Below are 21,451 nucleotides of genomic sequence, written 5' to 3' on the forward strand. Positions count from 1 at the left end.
TATGAAGGATTATTTCTTTATCTCATCGATGGCTTCATAGCCATCCATAGTGTTTCTTTCGGGATTATTTATCAAGTTGTGCACTTAGTGTATTGTTGGTTCTATGTATGTTGCACTTCCATTAACAAATATTCATTCCTAGTAAAGCATCATTTAAATTTACATTTGAGTTACCCACATGTTACTCTGCTGTCTCATCTCAGGAGGACATGACTATCCTGAATTTGGTGTTAAAGATTCTGTTGAAATTTTGTAGTTTTACTTCTGTGTGTATATATCTCTAAGATATGTACATATGCATATCTGTCATTGTGTGTTTGAGTTACTCTAACAAAATGCCACAGACTGTGTGGCTTACCCAACAGAGTTATTTTTTTACAGTTCTAGATGCTAGAAAAACAAAACTTAACTTTTTTTTTCTTTGCTAGGGCCCCATACTTGTGATTATGTTAATATTAAAGTATTAGAGAATCCATTTCTATATGCAGACAACAGTGGGTTAGGGCTTCAGCATATATATTTTCTTGGGGGAGTACCAGACACAGACTTTCAGTTAAGAAATGCATCTACATGTAAATATTCATTTCTGTGTTTTGTTATATTATTGGAGTCTTGTTTTTTTAAATTTATTTTTATTGTAAACAAATGGGATACATTTTTTTTCTGTTTGTACATGGAGTAACAGCATACCATTTGCATATTTAATCATTTACATACAGTAATGATGTTTGATTCTTTCCGTTATTTTTTCCTTCCCCTCCACCCCTACCACCTCTCTTTTCCCTCTATACAGTCCCTCCTTCCTCCATTCTTGCTCCCCTCCCACCCCCAGTGTCATCATCCACTTATCAGTGAGATCATTCATCTTTTGGATTTTTGAGACTGGCTTATCTCACTTAGCGTGATATTCTCCAATTTCATCCATTTACCTGCAAATGCCATAATTTTATTATTCTTTATAGCTGAGTAATTTTCCATTGTGTGTGTGTGTGTGTGTATCTATATCTATATGTATATCTATATCTCACAGTTTCTTTATCCATTCATTAATTGAAGGGCATGTATATTGGTTCCACAGTCTGGCTATTGTGAATTGAGCAGCTATGAACATTGATGTGGCTGTATCTCTGTAGTACGCTGATTTTAAGTCCTTTGGGTATAGGCCAAGGAGTGGGATAGCTGGGTCAAATGGTAAGTCCATTCCAAGTTTTCTAAGGAATCTCCACACTGCTTTCCAGAGTGGCTGCACTAATTTGCAGCCCCACCAGCAATGTATGAGTGTAGAGTTTTTTGAGTTCTTTATATATTCTGGAAATTAGTGCTCTATCTGAAGTATGAGGGGCGAAGATTTTCTCCCACTCTGTAGGCTCTTTCTTCGCATTGCTGATTGTTTCCTTTGCTGAGAGAAAGCTATTTAGTTTGAATCTATCCCAGTTATTGATTCTTGCTTTTATTTATTGTGCTATGGGAGTCCTGTTAAGGAAGTCTGGTCCTAAGCCAACAAGTTGAAGATTTGGACCTACTTTTTCTTCTATAAGATGAAGGGTCTGTGATCTGATTTCAAGGTCCTTGATCAATTTTGAGTTGATTTTTGTGCAGGGTGAGAGATAGGGGTTTAGTTTCATTCGGATGCATATGGATTTCCAATTCTCCCAGCACCATTTTTGAAGAGGCTATCTTTTCTCCATTGCATATTTTTGGCACCTTTGTCTAGTATTAGAAAATTGTATTCATTTGGGTTTGTGTCCATGTCCTCTATTCTGTACCATTGATCTACCTTTCTATTTTGGTGCCAATACCATGCTGTTTTTGTTACTATTGCTTTGTAGTAGAGTTGAAGTTCTGGTATTGCAATACCCCCTGTTTCATTCTTCCTGCTAAGGATTACTTTAGCTATTCTGGGTTTCTTATTCTTCCAGATGAATTTCATGATTGCTTGCTCTATTTCTGTAAGTTATGTCATTGGGATTTTAATTGGAATTGCATTGAATCTGGATAGCACTTTAGGTAGTATGGCCATTTTCACAATATTAATTCTGCCTATCCAAGAACATGGGAGATCTTTCCATCTTCTAAGGTCTTTCTTTCTTCAATGTTTTGTAGTTTTCATTGTAGAGATCTTTTACCTCTTTGGTTAGATTGATTCCCAAGTGTTTTATTTTTTTTTTTGAGGCTATTGCAAATGGGATTGTTTTCCTCATTTCCCTTTCAGCTGCTTCATTGCTTGTGTATACAAATGTTTTAGATTTATGCATGTTGATTTTATAGCCTGCTGTTTTGCTGAATTCATTGATGAGGTCTAGAAGTTTTCTGGAGGAGTTTTTTGGATACTCTAAATATAGAATCATGTCATCAGCAAATAGTGACAGCTTAAGTTCCTCTTTTCCTATTTGTATCCCTTTAATTTCTTTGTTCTGCCTAATTGCTCTGGCTAGAATTTCGAGGACAATGTTGAATAGAAGTGTTGAAAGAGGACATCCCTGTGTTGTTCCCATTTTTAAAGGGATTGGTTTCAGTTTTTCTCCATTAAGAATGATGTTGGCCTGGGGCTTAGCATAAATAGCCTTTACAATGTTCAGGTATGTTCCTATTGTCCCTATTTTTTCTAGTGTTTTGAGCATGAAGGGGTATTGTATTTTGTCGAACGCTTTTTCTGCATCAATTGAAATAACCATATGATTCTTCTCCTTAAGTCTATTGACATGATGGATTACATTTATTGATTTACAAATGTTGAACCATCCTTGCATTCCCGGGATGAACCCCACTTGATCGTGGTGCAAGATTTTCTTAATATGTTTTTGGTTATGGTTTGCCAATATTTTGTTAAGGATCTTTTCATCAATATTCATCAAGGATATTGGTCTAAAATTTTCTTTCCTTGATGTGTCTTTTCCTGGTTTGAGTATGAGGGTGACATTAGCTTCATAGAATGAGTTTGGTAGGGTACCCTCTTCTTCTATTTCCTGGAATACTTTGAGAAGTATTGGAATGAGATCTTCTTTGAAGGTCTTGTAGAACTCGGCTGAGAATCCGTCTGGTCCTGGGCTTTTCTTGGATGGTAGATTTTTAATGGCTTCTTCTGTTTCGTTGCTTGATATTCATCTGTTTAAATTGTGTATGTCTTCCTGGTTCAGTTTGGTAGGAGCATATGTCTCTAGAAATTTGTCAATGTCTTCGGTAGTTTCTATTTTGTTGCAATACAGATTTTCAAAGTAGCTTCTCATTATGTTCTGTATCTCAGTGGTGTCTGTCATGATATTTCCTTTTGCATCATGTATTTTAGTAATTTGAGTCTTCTGTCTCCTTCTCTGTCAGTGTGGCTAAGGGTTTGTCTATTTTGTTTACTTTCTCAAAGAACCAACTTTTTGTTATGTCAATTTTTTGAATAGTTTCTTTTGTTTCAATTTCATTGATTTCAGCTCTGATTTCAATTATTTCCTGCCTTCTACTACTTTTGCTGTTATTCTGTTCTTCTTTTTCTAAGGCTTTGAGCTGTAATGTTAGGTCATTTAATTGTTGACTTTTCATTCTTTTCTGGAATGTGCTCCATGCAATGAATTTTCCTCTCAATACTGCTTTCATAGTGTTCCAGAGATTTTGATATGTTGTATCGTCATTCTCATTGACCTCTAAGAATTTTTTAATCTCCTCCCTGATGTTTTTTGTTATCCATGTTTCATTCAATAGCATATTATTTAGTCTCCAGTTGTTGGAGTAATTTCTCTTTTTTATTTTGTCATTGATGTCTACTCTCAGTCCATTATGATCTGATAGAACACAAGGCAGTATCTATATTTTTTTGCATTTCCTAAGGGCTGCTTTGTGTCATAACATATGGTCTATTTTCGAGAAGGTTCCATGTGCTGCTGAGAAGAAAGTGAATCTGCTCATTGATGGATGGAATATTCTATATATGTCTACTATGTCCAGGTTATTGATTGTGTTATTGAGTTCTATGGTTTCTTTGGTTGGATTTTGTTTGGAAGATCTATTTAGTGGTGACAGCAGTGCGTTAAAGTCACCCATAATTATTGTGTTGTGGTCTATGTGATTCCTGAAATTGAGAAGGATTTGTTTGATGTACAGGGATGCACCATTGTTTGGGGCATAAATATTTACTATCATTATGTATTTCTGATTTATGGTTCCCCTAAGCAGTATGAAATGTCCTTCTTTATACCTTCTGACTAACTTTGGCTTGAAGTCCACTTTATCTGATATAAGGATGGAAACCCCCGCTTTTTTACCTGGTCCATGTGCGTGGTAGGTTTTTTCCCATCCTTTCACCTTTAGTCTGTGGATGTCTTTTTCTATGAGATGAGTCTCTTTGCAGGCAGCATATTGTTGGGTCTTTCTTTTTAATCCATTCTGCCAGTCTATGTCTTTTGATTGATGAGTTTAGGCCATTAATGTTCAGGGTTATTATTGAGATATGATTTGTATTCCCAGTCATTTGGCTTATTTTTGTTTTTTAAGTTGGCTTGTATTCTCCTTTGAGTGGTTTTTCTCCATGGTAGTTTCTCCCTTTGCTGACCTATTTTGTTGTTTTTCATTTCCTCCTCATGGAATATTTCATTGAGAACATTCTGTAGTGCAGGCTTTCTATTTGTAAATTCTTTTAACTTTTGTTTATCATGGAAGGATTTTATTTCATCTTCAAATCTGAAGGTTAGTTTTGCTGGGTATAGGATTCTTGGTTGGCAACCATGTTCTTTCAGAGCTTGAAATATGTTAGTCCAGGCCCTTCCAGCTTTTAGAGTCTGGGTTGAGAAGTCGGGTGCTATTCATATTGGTCTCCCCCTATATGTAATCTGATGCTTTTCTCTCGCGGCCTTCAAAATCCTATCTTTATTTTGAATGTTAGGCATTTTCATTATAATGTGCCTTGGTGTAGATCTGTTGTGATTCTGTGCATTTGGTGTTCTGTAAGCCTCTTGTATTTGATTTTTCCATTTCATTCTTCAGGTTTGGGAAATTTTCTGATATTATTTCATTGAATAGGTTGTTCATTCCTTTGGTGTGTATCTCTTCACCTTCCTCAATCCCAATAATTCTTAAATTTGGTCTTTTCATGATGTCCCATAGTTTCTGGAGATTCTGTTCATGATTTCTGACCATCTTCTCTGTTTGGGCAACTTTATTTTCAAGATTAAATATTTTGTCTTCATTGTCTGAGGTTCTGTCTTCCAAGTGGTCTAATCTTTTGGTGATGCTTTCCATTGAGTTTTTTATTTGGTTTATTGTCTCCTTCATTTCAAGGATTTCCATTTTTTTTTTTTGAGAATCTCTATCTCTTTGTTGAAACGATCTTTTGCTTCCTGCAGGTGCTCTTTCAGCTTATTGGTATTATCATTCATTGCCTGCATTTGCTCCCTTATCTCATCCTTTGCTTCATGAAGCATCTTAATCATGTATAATCTGAAGTCCTTTTCTGACATTTCTTCTAACATACTGTCATTGGATTCTATTAATATAGAATCTACATTTGTTTGGATCATTTTCTTCCCTTGTTTTTTTATGTTGTTCATGTTATTTTCCCCTCTAGCAGTGCAGATCTGGAGTATTGCAGATTTCCCTGTATAGGCTTATAGTGGCCCTATAGGTTTCCAAAACCCTGTCTTTAAGGGGAGATCAATAATAGCAGTGCCCAAATCAGACACTATGCAATCCTAGACCAAATAGCCCCTATGGGGACAATAACAAAATTGTCATAGTAAACAATGAATTCAAATATTATCATCGGTAAAACAAACAGGTTTGCAATAATGTCTGCAGTTTCTAATGGAGGACAAAGAGGATGCAGAGGGATGTAGAATGTGGCTGTTAATGGGATAAGAAAAGAATATACAGAAGTTCTAGAAAATAGAAAGGGTGAGAGTATAATCCAAAGAAATGGATGTTAGCATGCAAAAAAGGGAGAAGGAGACTCTGAGGGAACAGGTAAACAACAGGAAAAGAGAGCAAGAAAAGTAAAGAAATAAAAACTTAAAATTTTTAAAAAGAAAAAAAAGAAAATCTATAGTATAACAGTCATATACTGATGAAACCTCACAGTGTTCAGTAGCCTGATGCATGAGAGGTACCTGACAATGAGCTTCAAGCCTCCAGCAGGCGTCGCAGGATGGGATTTGCCCCACCCAAAGATCAGAGCTCTGGCTTCCAGGATTATCCAAGATGGCCACTCTGGCTTCAAAATGTGTTGGCAAATGGGGAGCTGCAGCTCAGGGGTGGATATGGTTAGCTGGAGGTCCTGGAGATGGGATGTGGTTGGTCCAGCAGGGGTCCTGTAAGTCCAGTGTGTTTGGTGTGGTTGTGGGATCCTGGAGGCCGGGTGCAGTCAGTCTGGGGTCCCAGTGATAGGGCACAGTTAGTTGGTCTGGGGGTCCTGGTGGCAGGGAGCAGTCAGTTGATGTGAGGGCCCCAGAGGCAGGGAGTGATCGGTTGGGCTGAGGTATCCTGGAGACGAGGCTCAGTCAGTCCGGCCAGGGGTCCTACGGGTCCTGGGTGTTGTCTCAAAATGGCGGCAGCCACGTGTAATGAAACCTGAAGGTACTGTAACAGTGAACTTCCAGGCAACAGCGAACTTCCAGGCAACAGCAGGCAGCTGGTGCTCCACTGGCAGTCAGTGATCAGTTTGCTGATTGTTGTCCGATGATCGGGAGGTGAACCTCCTTGTTTTTATTTTCACTATTACATTCCTTTAATTTATCTATTATGTGGCATAAACTTTATACAATATTCTCTATGTAAAAATACCACAACTTCTTAGTGAGAACTTTAGCAACTTAGAAAGACCTTTTCTCAAAGTAAAAAATATAAAGGACTGGGGATGATACTCAATGGTAAAGCAAACTTGGGTTCAATACCCAGTACCAAACAAAACAAAACCAAATGAAAAACCCAACCAACCAACCAACCAACCAAATAAACTTGTTGAAAACACCAAACTTGTTGAAATAATTTTGCCATTTTTTCTGCTATTACAATGTTGTTATGAGCCTTCTTATTTATGTCTCACTAGAACATATGCAAGTCATCTTTTGGCTTTAACTCTTACACTGGAATTGTGGTCCATGGTCATGCACATTTTCAACTGTAAATAATAATGTCACATATTTCTATATTACACATGACTAAGACTTCAGACACAGCATCGTCAGCAAAGAACACTCGCAAACTATTTTCTCAATCTCTTGATATAAATTGATTTTTTGAGATTTTAATTCTCTAAGCTTCTTACTGAGGTTCACCATCTTACCATCTTCTTATGTGGTTATCAGCTCATTTAAAGTTCTTTCATCTGAAATCTTTGTTAATCTTACTTGCCTGCTTTTCAATTTTTCTGTATGAATATGTGGATCTAATTTACTATTAACTAATAAGCAAGAGGGTGAGATATGCAAGGGAATTGGAAAGATGGGATAAATTGGGTGTAGAAGATGATATAGATGAGGGTCCTCGAGGTATCCAGAATCTGGGGAAGTAGTAATGTCAGTTGTTAGTTGAAAGAGATACTTTTTCTCATATGGTTTAATCAGTTGAGGAATCATGGGGAGTCATTGATTTTTTTAACTCATGTATGCAGGGAAAGGGGGAAGTGACAATAAAGATCTGGCTTGAGAAGTAGGGATTCATCAACCCTTGACATGTAGGAAATGGCGGGTCCACTGGAGTATTATCAAGGCCACAGATGGTCGACTGTGACCCATAGGACCCAGCACCCTTCCAGCAGTCTAAGTATATGACAGGATTTCTTCACTCGAATAGCAGTTCCATGTGCAGATTGATTTCTAACTGAACCAATTAACAACATTTATAAATATTCATACATCTTCACCTCAAACAATTGAGCACATGATATTCATTGACTACCAGTCATTGAAGAAATGGAGGTGAAGATGCATTCAATGGATTTGGAATCATTTTCTTAAGTAGTTGAGTGGAAATCATACCTTGAATGGCTACTTTATGGTTTGATGAATAACTTGCATCAGCAGAATGCTGACAGCCCAGGTTTTGGGCAAGAGAGTGAGATTTATAGAAACTGTGCTGCATTCCCTGGGTCCAGGAACAATGGTGAGTCATAAGCTCCTGACTCTCTTCTTCAGACAGTGATGGGATTAGAGTGTTTCTAGAGTTCTTGATTTAGCATGCCGTCACAAGCAAAAAACTTTGTTATCAGACTCAAGTTCAAACATGATTCATTATGGATTCTGAGGCACATTTTGCAATGCAAACAGAAGGCAAGCAGCTTTGTGGATCACCAAGTTCCTAATGGTTATCATCATGATTCCTCCAAGGGTGAACTCTCGTAGGCCTGCTTCAACAAGTCGTTCTTCCCCTAAGGGAGCCAAAGGCAATGAAGTAATTATATCCTGTTTGTCTTTAGTGGACCTGGGGATAGTGTGATTGACTCCCAGGGCTTCTCCATAGTTTGTCAATTTAGAATTCACACTGATTTCTTGAGAATGTGAACAAAAATGTATTGGTATGTGCATCTTGAATAGTTCTGAACTGGTAAGTCTTCTGCCCGTCGCAGTGGAACTCTGCGACCTGTAGAATTTGCCACCAGTTTCACTGTATTTTGCGCCTTCTGGAGAGAAATGGAAGATCCTTCCCAAGGCTGTAGCTGAAGGTACTTGAGCTTATTATCTATGTGCCTCGTCAGAGCAGGGGCAGAAATTACATTAAATATGTTTGTGTGTTTGTGTATCTGTGTGTAGCGTGTTGCTGCTTCATGCCACAATATGACAAAAAGCTCCATGTAAAGCAGTTTATCTTGAACTGAGTATCCAATTTTAGAGAATAGGGGGAAAAAAAAACCCCAAATTTCCATGTTGAATTATTTTCTCAAACTGATTTAATTCTGAGATGTTAGAAAAATATGCCTCATGTTTATCCTTAGCCCACACTTGTTCTTATTGGTATTTCTTGAAATTTTATACCAAACCTTTGAGATATTATTTCTCTCCACTGCCTCAATCCAGGCGTAAAATGGTATTACTCTGTATCTGAATTGCTACCACGACTTCCTATTCAGATTCTTGTTGATACTCCTGCCTTCCTAATCTGATCTCTATCCCCCAAACTCAAGATATTTAAAACTTTCCGTCACATGTTTACTGAAGTATTTTCTTGGGTATACTTTTGCTTTGGGAATAGAATTGAAATTTTCTATTGTGTCAGAGCAGGTATAGGTACTTGGGCTCCTCAAAAATCCTTGTACTCCATGTCCTTCTCAGGGTAATCACGTGCTTCGATTTCTCTGATCCCCCAATGCGCTAGCCCCGACCTCGCCAACAACTTAAGGAGAGTGCTCGTGTTTTAATCTTCATGACAGACCTTCATATCCAGAAACAACCTTGCAGTGGATTAGACAAAGGTGAGTAAAGGGAAGGGAGTGGGGATGGAAATAGGAAATGAGTGGGACATAACTTTCCTACGTTCATGTAGGAATACACCACAGTGAATCTCCACATCCTGGACAACCAAAGGAATGGGATCCTAATTAGAAAAAGTTATACTGCATGTATGTGTAATATGTCTGAATACACTCTATCGTCATGTACACCTAAAAATAACAAAAAATTAAAGAAAACGGAACTCTGCACCCTAGTCTCATGTACTATAACAGTCTGTCAAAATTGTGACTATGTACTTCTTAATTCCCTTATCTCAAATTTTTATCATAAATTTGGACTTTTCAAGTTGGTGCCTGGTGACATGATGATCATTCATATGTTTCATGGTTTCTCCAAAAGATACTGTGTTGCTTCCTAGGTGGACAAATAACAAAGTTTGTCCAAACCATTATTACTGCATTAATGTGATAAAAAGCCTAAGATACTCAGATTAAAATGCACATACTGACTAGTTTAAAATGATGATTTTATTTTGTAATAGTCCCAGAAACTTGTCATTATTTAACATTTCCGTATATTTTCCATCTCCAACAAAAGAAAGGAAGAGCATGTGGAGGGAGAACCAGAGCAGCGTGTCTGAGTTCCTCCTCCTGGGGCTCCCCATCCAGCCAGAGGAGCAAGGCATGTTCTACGCCCTGTTCCTGGCCATGTACCTGACCACGGTGCTGGGGAACCTGCTCATCATCCTGCTCATCAGGCTGGACTTTCACCTCCACACCCCCATGTACTTCCTCCTCAGCCACTTGGCCTTCTCTGATGTCTCTTTATCATCTGTCACTGTCCCTAAGATGCTCAGGAACATGCAGACTCAGCATCTGTCCATCCCCCTACAAGGGATGCATTTCTCAGGTATACTTTTTCTTACTTTTTGTCTGTGTTGACAATTTTCTTCTTGCAGTCATGGCCTATGACAGGTATGTGGCCATTTGCCACCCCCTCCACTACAAAATCATCATGAGGAAGAGGCCGTGTGTCTTATTGGCAGCGGGGTCCTGGTTCTTCTCTTGTGTGCATGCCCTCTTGCATATCCTCCTCCTTTCCAACCTGTCCTTCTGTGCTGACAACACCATCCCCCACTACTTCTGTGATCTCACTGAACTCCTGAAGCTGACCTGCTCAGACACCTCCCTTAATGAGCTAGTTATCCTCACCGAGGGGGGAGTGTTAACTCTCCTGCCTTTGAGTGCTATTTTGGGCTCTTATGTCTGCATTGGAGCTACCGTCCTAAGAGTCCCCTCCACAAAGAAGATCTGCAAAGTTCTGTCCACCTGTGGCTCTCACCTCTTCTTGGTGTTTTTGTACTATGGCACTCTTGCAGTTATTTATTTATTTCCTTCCTCAAACGATTCCCAAGTCAAGGATGTCATTGCTTCGGTCATGTATACAGTGGTGACACCTATGTTGAATCCCTTCGTCTACAGCCTGAGGAATAGAGACGTGAGATTGGCCCTGGGGATGCTTTACAGAAAAGGGGTCACATTCACCAGGTGACGGATACCCACTCAGGTTCTTATTCTCCTAGAGATGGTTCTGGGGTACTTCCTGGTACAGGTGACTGTAGTAGATTGCACAAGTGATCACAGTGCTCTGCATCCCTTCCTTTCCACTGTGGACTTTATTTCTCCACCCCTGGAATCTGAGTGGATCTTGTGACTTAGTTTGACTCTAGATTTGTAGTAATGATGTTATAATATTTCCAAGGTGAGGCAGAGTCTGTTTCTGCTTCTCTTGGAACCAGAAGGCCTCCAGGTAAGCCAGCCCATGCTAGGCTGTACAAGATGAGAGGCCACATGGAAAACAAAGGTGGTCCTGCTACCTGCCAGCTTCCAGGTGACATGCTCAGTGACTTCAGGGGCACGAATGAGTTCCAGCTGAACCTAGACAAGACCAGATGCACTTTCTAGCTGAGACTAAATCCAGTCCAGGCCAAATCTCCAGCCCATAGAATCATCACACCAACAAATGGTTAAGGCCCTGAGTCTTGGAATTATTAAGCAGCAAATGCCAACTGATACAGTTAGTAGTCTTACCACTCGTTTGATCCAAGCTTCCCTTTATCTCAATGGTCCATTTCCCCTTTTTGTCCCCTGGTTGGATTTGACAATCCCTTCTTCCTTTCCCATCTTCTACCGCTCCCTGTCTGCAAAACATACAGGTTCACAGACCCGCTGTGATGATCCTCGAAATCTTAGCTTTAGGAAGATCTCTTGTTCATGCCGTTCTCCTGTGACCCTCCCTCATGAAGACAGATTCAAACACTCTCAACCAAATCTTAGCAAATTGCATGCAAAAACATATTAAAAAGACAGTGCACCATGATCAAGTGGGTTTCATTCCAGGGATGCAAGGTTCGTTCAACATCCAAAAATCAATAAACATAATTCACCACATCAACAGATTTAAAGTTAAGAATCACATGATTATTTCAATAGAAGCAGAAAAAGCATTTGATGAAATACAGCACCCCTTCATGCTCAAAACACTAGAAAAAACAGGGATAGTAGGAACATTCCTTAACATTGTATAGACTATCTATGCTAAGCCCACGGCCAATATCATTCTAAATGGAGAAAAAATGAAAGCATTCCCTCTAAAAACTGGAGCAAGGCTAGGATGCCATCTTTTACTACTTGTATTCAACATTGTCCTTGAAACTCTGATCAGAGCAATTAGACAGACCAAAGAAATTAAAGGGATACAAATAGGAAAAGAAGAAGTCAGACTATCCCTATTTGCTGACAACATGATTCTATATTTAGAAGACCTAAAAAAAACTCCAACAGAAAACTTCTAGAACTCATAAATGAATTCAGCAAAGTAGCAGGATATAAAATTAACACCCATAAATCAATTGTATTCCTATACATCAGTGATGAATGTACTGAAAGAGAAATTAAGAAAACTACCCCATTCACAATAGCCTCAAAAATAAAATACTTCGGAATCAATCTAACAAAAGAGGAGAAAGACCTCTACAATGAGAACTATAGAACACTAAAGAGGATGGAATGATCTCCCATGTTCTTGCATAGGCAGAGTAAATATTGTTAGAATGGCCATACTACCAAAAGTGCTATACAAATTCAGTGCAATTCCAATTAAAATCCCAATGATATACCTCATAGAAATAGAGCAAGCATCATGAAATTCATTTGGAAGACTAAGAGACCCAGAATAGCTAAAGCAATCTTTACCAGGAAGAGTGAAGCAGGGGGTATCACAATACCAGAACTTTAACTGAACTACAGAGCAATAGTAACAAAAACGGCATGGTATCAGCACCAAAATAGACAGGTAGATCAATGGCACAGAATAGAGGACACAGAGAAAAACCCATGTAAATACAGTTATCTCATACTAGACAAAGGTGCCAAAACATACAATGGAGAATAGATAGCTTCTTCAACAAATGGTGCTGGGAAAACTGGAAATCCATATGCAGCACAATGAAACTAAGCCCCTATCTCTCACCCTGCACAAAACAACTCACAATGAATCAAGGACCTCAGAATCAGTTTTTTCATTGGATATAACTATTAATATAAAACCGTTTACAAACAAAGAATGGCCATTAGCTCAGCCTGTCCAAGACAAGTGCTCAAATTTCAACAGCCATTATTGGAGGAAACAGTGAGACTTTGAGTGAACTGAGTTTGTGGAACTCCTGTTTCTATCTTTTTAAAAATTTTTTTTTGTTTTTTAATTTTTTTATTTTTACAGACTGCATTTTGATTCACTGTACATAATTGGGGTACAATTTTTCATTTCTATGGTTGTACATGATGTAGATTCATACCATTTGTGTAATCATACATACATGTAGGGTAAGGATGTCTGTCTCATTCCACCATCTTTCATTTTGCCCCCTCCTCCCTCTCATTTCCCTCTATAATCTAACGTTCCTCCATTCTTAAGATGTCATGGTTTGTTATCATGAGTGTATGAATGTATACCTGGGAGACTAAGAGAAGACTGGGACATGAATCTTTTAGGTGATGAATGGTAAAGATATTTAACTTTTAACCATGATCTTCAATTTTATTACCTGACCCTTAATTGCAGGAAACATCATGCCCTCCTATTATATTGTTTGTAAATTAAAAATTACATTCAATATCGAGACTAAACCCAAAGAAAGCAGTGGGGAAAAGCCCTGCTGTTTCCACATTGCTTCTTATGCCCCACAATCATTTGTAGGGACTCAGATAAACTCCCTGCTTTGACAAGCACTGATTTGGAGGATGCGGGGTGAGAACCTTCCATGCCATGCTCAGTGGAGTACAGCTGGAAGTCACTACACTATTCTCATGACCTCCTCGTGTGTTTGCAGATTGCTCCTGCTAAGGGGAAAGGGCTCTGAAAGTAAATTGTGCAGTGATATTTGGTAAGGGAATGGACCCTATAGCACACAAGCAAATGTCTTTCCTGGAAGTCTTACTGTTCAGCGTTTGCAGATTTAGGGTTATTCACATTTTCTGAGAACACTGATAACAATGCACATGTTATAAGGTCAGTAAAAAACTTGAGTGACAGATAAATTCAGATTAACCCTTATCTTCGTCAAGTGTAAGAGTGATACTTGTAAACATGCTGTCTCATCAATCTGAAGAGATAAGAATGACTTGTTATGATGTAAAAATATGTGAACCTCCTACTTCTGAAGGACTATATTATATCAGAAATGTGTTTTTTTCTTTAAGAAGAGAAATAATTTTAGTTCCTAGATTAGAGAGGATTCAGTAATATTGCATTCTATTTAAGTTTTAGGTTCTTGCTCAAGGTACTGATACCAAGTTGAAAAGTTAGAATTTTCAAAAGAGATACTTGGTTTAATCAGAATAAAATTTTCATAAGGTTAACACTTAAATGAAGGAACTGAAAGGGGCAAAAAGAAGGATTATTTCTTTATCTGAGTGATGGCTACATGGGCGTATTTCCTCTGGAATTTTTCATCAAATTGTGCCCTTACTGTATGCTTAATCCTAGGTATGTATTTCCATTAACAAATATTTATTCCAAATAAAACATCATTTGAGTCTACCTTTGAGTTACCCACAGGCTACTTTCCTCTCTGAAGGAAATGGGTTTCCTGAATTTTGTGTTACTATTTCAATATTTTCTGTATGTATATATGAGTGTAGTTTACTATTAAATGATAAAATGTTATGAGGTAAAGATATGAATAGGAAGGACAAAGATGGAATAAACTTGATGTGGAAGATGATACAGATGAAGGTCCTCTGGTATCCAGTATCTGGGGAAGTACTAATGTCAGTTGTTAATTGAAAGAGATACTTTTTCTCAGATTGCTTAATTTAAAAAATTTTTTTGTGGTGCTGGGGATTGAAACAAGGGCCTTGTGCTTGTTGCTTAATTTTTTAAAAAAATTTATTTGTTCTTGTTAGTGATACATGATAGTAGAATATATTTTGACATATTACACATACCTGGAGTATATGTTCTCATTCTTCTGATTGTACATGATGTATAATTACACTTGCTGTGTAATCGTATATGCACATAAGATAGTAACGTCTGATTCATTCTACTATTTTCCCATTCCTCTTACCCCCTTCCCTTAATTACCCTTTGACTAATTGAAAGTACTTCCATTCTTTCCTACCAACACCCCTCCCCTCTTATTGTGAGTTAGCATCCACATATCAGAGAGAACATTTGGCCTTTGGTTTATTTGGGATTGGCTTATTTCATTTAGCATGATATTTTCCAGTTCCATCCATTTACCTGCAGATGCCATAATTCCATTCTTCTTTATGACTGAATAATATTCCATTGTGTATATGTACACCATATTTTCTTTATCTGTTCATCTGTTGAAGGCATGTAGGTTGGTTCTATTGTGAGTTGAGCTGCTATAAACATTGATGTGACTGCATCACAGTGGTATGTGATTTTAAGTCCTCTGGGTATAAACTGAGTAGTGGGATAGCTGGGTCAAATGGTGGTTCCATTCCAAGCTTTCTGAGGAATCTCCATTCTGCGTTCCAGATTGGTTGCATCAATTTGCAGTCCCACCACTAATGTATAAGTGTACCTTTTCCCCACATCCTCACCAACATTTATTGTTACTTGTATTCTTGATAAGTGGCATTCTGACTAAAGTGACATGAAATATCAGTGTAGTTTTGATTTGCATTTCTCCACAAGCTAGTGATTTTTTTTTATATATTTGTTGACCATTCATATTTCTTCTTCTGTGAAGTGTCTGTTCAGTTCCTTAGTCCATTTATTGATTGGGTTATTTGTTTTGTGGCATTAAGTTTTTTGAGTTCTTTCTATATCCTGGAGATTAATGCTTTATCTGAAGTGCAGGTGGCAAAGATTTCTCTCCCATTCTGTAGGCTCTCTTTTCACATTGATTGTTTCTTTAGCTGAAAAGAAGCTTTTTAGCTTGGTTTCTTCCCATTTGTTGATTCTTGATTTTACTTCTTGTGCTTTAGGAGTCTTGTTGAAGAGGTCAGTTCCTAAGTTAACATGTTAGACATTTGGGCCACTTTTACCTCTAGTAGATGCAGGCTTCTGGTCCAATGCCTAAGTCCTTGATCCACTTAGAGTTGAGATTTGTGCAGGGTGAGAGATAGGGGTTCAATTTCATTTCATTACAAATGGATTTTCAGTTTTCCCAGCACCCTTTGTTGAAGAAGCTATCTTTTCTCCAATGTGTGTTTATGACAACTTTATCTAAGAAGAGAACCATATTTATGTGGGTTTGTCTCTGTGTCTTCTATTCTGTACCATTGGTCCATGCATCTGTTTTGGTGCCAATACCATGCCGCTTTTGTTACTATAACTCTGTAGTATAATTTAAGGCCTGGCATTGTGATGCCCCCTGGTTTATTTTTCTCGTTAAGGATTGCTTTGGCTGTTCTGGATCTCTTATTTTTCAAAATGAATTTCATGACTGCTTTTCCTATTTCTCTGAAGAATGTCATTGGAATTTTAATAGGAATTGCATTAAATCTATTTAGTGCTTTTAGTAGTATGGCCACTTTGCAATGTTAATTCTGCCTATCCAAGAGCATGGGAGATCTTTCTATCTTCTAAGATGTTTTTCAATTTCTTTCTTTAGTGTTCTGTACTTTTCACTGTAGAGGTCTTTCACCTGTTTTGTTAGATGAATTCCCAAGTTTTTTTTTTTTTTTTTGAGGCTATTGTGGATGGCGTAGTTCTTAAAATTTCTCTTTCAATAGTTTTGTCACTGATGTATAGGAGTACAATTGATTTATGGGTGTTAATTTTATATCCTGTTACTTTGTCGAATTCACTTATTAGTTCTAGAAGTTTTCTGGTGACATTTTTTTTTTTTGGTCTTCTAAATATAAAATCATGTCATTGGCAAATAGGGATAGTTTGAGTTCTTTTTTTCCTATTTATATTCCTTTAATTTCTTTCTTCTATTTAATTGCTCTGGCTAGTGTTTCAAAGATGGTGTTAAGTAAAAGTGGTGAAAGAGGACATCCTTATCTTGTCCCTGTTTTTAGAGGCAATACTTTCAACTTCTCTCCATTTAGAATGATGTTGGCCTTGGGTTTAGCATAGAGATCTTCTACAATGTTGAGATACGTTCCTACCATCCCTAGTTTTTCTAGTGTTTTGAGCACAGAGGGGTGCTGTATCTTGTCAAATGCTTCTTCTGAATCCATTGAGATAACCATTTGATTCTTGTCTTAAGTCTATTGTTGTGATGAATTACATTTATTAATTTCCATATGTTGAGCCAAACTTGCATCCTTTGGATGAACCCCACTTGATAGTGGTGCACTAACTTTTTGATATGTTTTAGTATATGATTTGGCAGAATTTTATTGAGAATTTTTGCATCTGTGTTCATCAGGGATATTGGTCCAGAAGTTTTCTTTCCTTGATGTATGTGTGTCTGGTTTTGGTATCAGGGTGATGCTAGCTTCATAGAATGAATTAGGAGGGGTTCCCTCATTTTCTATTTCATGGGAAAATTTGAGGAATATTGGTGTTAATTCTTCTTTGAAGATCTTGTGAAACTTGGCTGAGAATCTGTCTAGTCCAGGGCTTTTCTTAGTTTTTAGGCTTTTGATGGTGGCTTCTATTTCATTGCTTGAAATTGATGTGTTTAAATTGTGTGTGTCATCCTGAGTCAGTTTGTGTATGTCATATGTCTCTAAAATTTGTCAATGTCTTCAAAATTTTCTATTTTATTAGAGTAGAAATTTTTAAAGTAGTTTTTGATTGTCATCTGTATTTCAGTAGTGTCTGTTGTGATATTTCCTTTTTCGTGGCCAATTTTAGTAATACGAGTTTTCTCTCTCTTCATTGGTTGCCTAGGGGTTTATCAGTTTTATTTCTTTCTTTAAAGAACCAACTCTTCATTTTGTCAATTTTTTGAATTGTTTCTTTGTTTCAATTTCACTGACTTCAGCTCTGGTTTTATTTATTTCCTGCCTTCTGCTTTTGGTGTTGATTTGTCTTTCTTTCTCTAGGGCTTTAAGATGTAATGTTAGATTGTTTGTTTGACTATTTTCTATTCAATCTCAAGTAATGAAATAAAAGAAGTCATGAAAAGCCTACCAACAATGAAAAGTTCAGAACCAGATGGGTTCTCACTGAGTTCTACAAAACCTTTAAAGAAGAGCTCATTCCAATACTCCTCAAAGTATTTCATGAAATAGAAGAGGAGGGAACCCTCCCAAACTCATTCTATGAAGCCATATGTCTCAAGAAACCTGTTGATGTCTTCAAGATTTTGCTTTGTTGGAGTATAGGTTTTCAAAATAGCTTCTAATTATGTTTTGTATTTCACTCCTGTCTGTTGTGATATTTCCTTGTTCATTCTGAATTTTATTAATTTGAGTTTTCTCTCTCTTTCTCTTTGTCAGTGTGGCTAAGGGTTTATCAATTTTGCTTACTTTTTCAAAGAACCAACTATTTATTTTGTCAATTTTTTCGATTGTTTCTTTTGTTTCAATTTCATTGATTTCAGCTCTGATTTTAACTATTTCTTGTCTTCTACTACTTTTTGTGTTGCTCTGTTCTTCTTTTTCTAGGGCTTTGAGCTGTAGTGTTAAGTCATTTATTTTTTGATTTTTTTCTTCTTTTGTCAAGTGCGCCCATGAAATAAATCTTCCTCTAAGTACTGTGTTCATAGTGTTCCAGAGATTTTTATATGATGTATCCTTGTTCTCGTTTACTTCTATGAATTTTTTAATTTCCCTCCTGATATCTTCTGTTATCCATTCATCATATAAAAGCGTATTATTTAATATCCAGGTGTTGGAGTAGTTTCTGTTTTTTATTCTGTAATTTATTTCTAATTTCAATCCATTATGATCTGATAGAATACAAGGTAGTATCTCCATCTTCTTGTATTTGCTAACATTAGCTTTATAGCATTAAATATGGTCTATTTAAGAGAAGGATCCATGTGCTGCTGAGAAGTGTCTTCGCTCTTTGTTGGATGGTATATTCTATATATGGCCATTAAGTCTAAATTATTGATTGTGTTATTGAGATTTGTGGTTTCTTTACTCAAATTTTGTTTGAAAGATCTGTCCAGTGGTTAGAGAGGTGTGTCAAAATCACCTAGTATTATTGTGTTGTGGTCTATTTGGTTTCTGAAATTGAGAAGGATTTGTTTGACATACATGGATGAACCAATGTTTGGGGCATAGATATTTATGATTGTTATGTCTTGCTGATTTATGCTTCCCTTAAGCAGTATGAAATGTCTTTCTTTATCCTTTCTGACTAACTTTGGCTTGAAGTCCACATTGTCTGATACGAGGATGGATACTCCAGCTTTTTTGCTGAGTCCATGTGCATGGTTTATTTTTTCCCATCCTCTCACCTTTAGTCTGTGCGTATCTCTTTCTATAAGATGAATCTCTTGCAGGCAGCATATTGTTGGATCTTTGTTTTTAATCCAATCTGCCAGTTTATTTCTTTTGTTTGATGAGTTCAGGCCATTAACATTCAGGGTTATTATTGAGATATGATTTGTATTCCCAGTCATTTGACTCATTTTTGTTTTTTGACATGATTTGGTTTCTCCTTTATTTGGCTTTCCTTTGGGTAGTTCCTCCCTTTGCTGATTTACATTGTTTGCTGATTTTTCGTCTCTTTCTCATGGAATATTTTGCTGAGAATGTTCTGTAGTGCTGGCTTTCTATTTGTAAATTCTTTTAACTATTGTTTATCATGGAAGGATTTTATTTTGTTGTCAAATCTGAAGGTAAGTTTTGCTGGGTATAAGATTCTTGGTCCGATCCGTTTTCTTTCAGAGCTTGAAAAATGTTGTTCCAGGCCCTTCTATTTTGGGGTCTGGGTTGAAAACTCTGCTGATATCCGTATTGGTTTCCCCCTGAATGTAAGTTGATTTTTTTCTCTCACAGCCTTTAAAATTCTCTCTTTATTTTGTATGTTAGGTATTTTCATTATAATGTGCCTTGGTGTGGGTCTGTTGTAATTTTGTATATATAGAGTCCTATAAGCCTCTTGTACTTGATTTTCCATTTCATTCTTCAGATTTGGGAATTTTTCTGATATTATTCCATTGAATTGATTTTTCATTCCCTTGGTTTGTTTCTCTGTGCCTTCTTCAATCCCAGTAATTCCTAAATTTGGCCTTTTCATGATATCCCATAATTCTTGTAGATGCTGTTCATGATTTCTTACCATATTCTCTGTTTGGTCAACTTTGTTTTCAAGAATAAATATTTTGTCTTCAATGTCTGATGTTCTGTCTTCCAGGTGTTCTATCCTATTGGTTATGCTTTCTATGGAGTTTTTAATTTGGTTTAATGTTTCCTTCGTTTTAAGAATTTTTTTTTTCAGAATCTCTATCTCTTTATTGAAATGATCTTTTGCTTCCCGCATTTGCTCTTTTAACTGATGATTGGTGTGATCATTCATTGCCTGCATTTGCTCTCTTGTCTCCTTGTTTGCTTCTCAGATCATTTTATTTATGTAAATTCTGAACTCCCTTTCTGACATTTCTTCCACCATGCTGTCATTTGATTTTATTGATGTAGCATGTAGGTTTGTTTGGGACATTTTCTTCCCTTGTTTTCTCATATTGCTCAAGCATCTTCCCCTCTAGAAGTGAAACCCTGAGATATTACAGATTTCCCTCTATGGATTATAGTGTCCCTGTAGATTTCCAATAACTCACCTCCTAGCCTTCAGTAGCCTGAAGTCTTGGAGGAACTTGATAATACAGTGATCCACAAAGGAAGCTGCTCCTCTAGGGGTGGTGGCGTTCAGGTGGGGTATATTCCCTGCTAGTGGGCAGTGGCACCTCTACATGTTGACCGATGTTCTGCCAAAGGGGTACTAGAGTATGGACTGGGGTGCAACTGGTCTGCGTCTGATTCTTTGGTTCTACTGCCCCAGTGGAAAGACTCACCCAGTGGGGAAGTCTCGCTGGGCAGCTCTCTTCCAAGAAGTTCCCTGTGGCCTGGAACTACCCCTCAGCGCAGGGAGCCTCACCCTGTGGGGAAGGCTCTCGGTGAGCAGCCCTCCTCTGTGACTCTCCTGACTGTCCAGGTTCACCGCTCTGGTGGGGGAGTCTCAATGGGCAACTCTCCTCCACAACGTTCCCTGTGTTCCGGGACTACTGCCCCAGCTGGAGAGCCTTACCCAGTGGGGAAGACTAACCTGGCGGCTCTGAGTTGGTCCCAAGACTCTCGATACCTGCTCTTCTTGAATCCTGTGTCCTGGAGAGACATGGAGTGTAGTCACCCTCTGTCTGCCAACTTGAAAACCTCCCATTCTTCATTCTTGAGGCTGTGTCCAGCTGTCTTTTTCACAGTGTGGTTTTAATCAATGTTATCTTTTTGCTGATCTAGTCATTGAACTTGAGGATTTAGTTGACGTTCAACTTTTGGATTTTCTTCCGGAGATGCTTGAGATCCAAGGAGATGTCTGGTCCAGTGAACAGCAGTGGGTAGTCATGTCCCAATCAGAGGTTTGTCACTGTCTAACTTCTGGTCCTTCACACTGATGGAGGAGCCCGAGCTCCTCTCTGCTCTTTG

The 21,451-nt window shown here is 37.7% G+C and overlaps 1 protein-coding gene across 1 annotated transcript; it reads left to right on the forward strand.

Moving 5' to 3' along the window:
* Positions 1-9,973: 9,973 nt before the first annotated feature.
* LOC306645576 (olfactory receptor 1J4-like) lies at positions 9,974-10,916 on the forward strand (the record flags this gene model as incomplete). Its single annotated transcript, XM_079113483.1, is given in 2 exon segments — positions 9,974-10,249; positions 10,251-10,916. Coding segments are annotated over 2 exon segments (942 nt in total).
* Positions 10,917-21,451: the final 10,535 nt, after the last annotated feature.

The sequence above is a fragment of the Sciurus vulgaris genome (genome assembly GCF_902686455.1).
Source record: "Sciurus vulgaris genome assembly, chromosome: 15".
Lineage (NCBI taxonomy): Eukaryota > Metazoa > Chordata > Mammalia > Rodentia > Sciuridae > Sciurus > Sciurus vulgaris.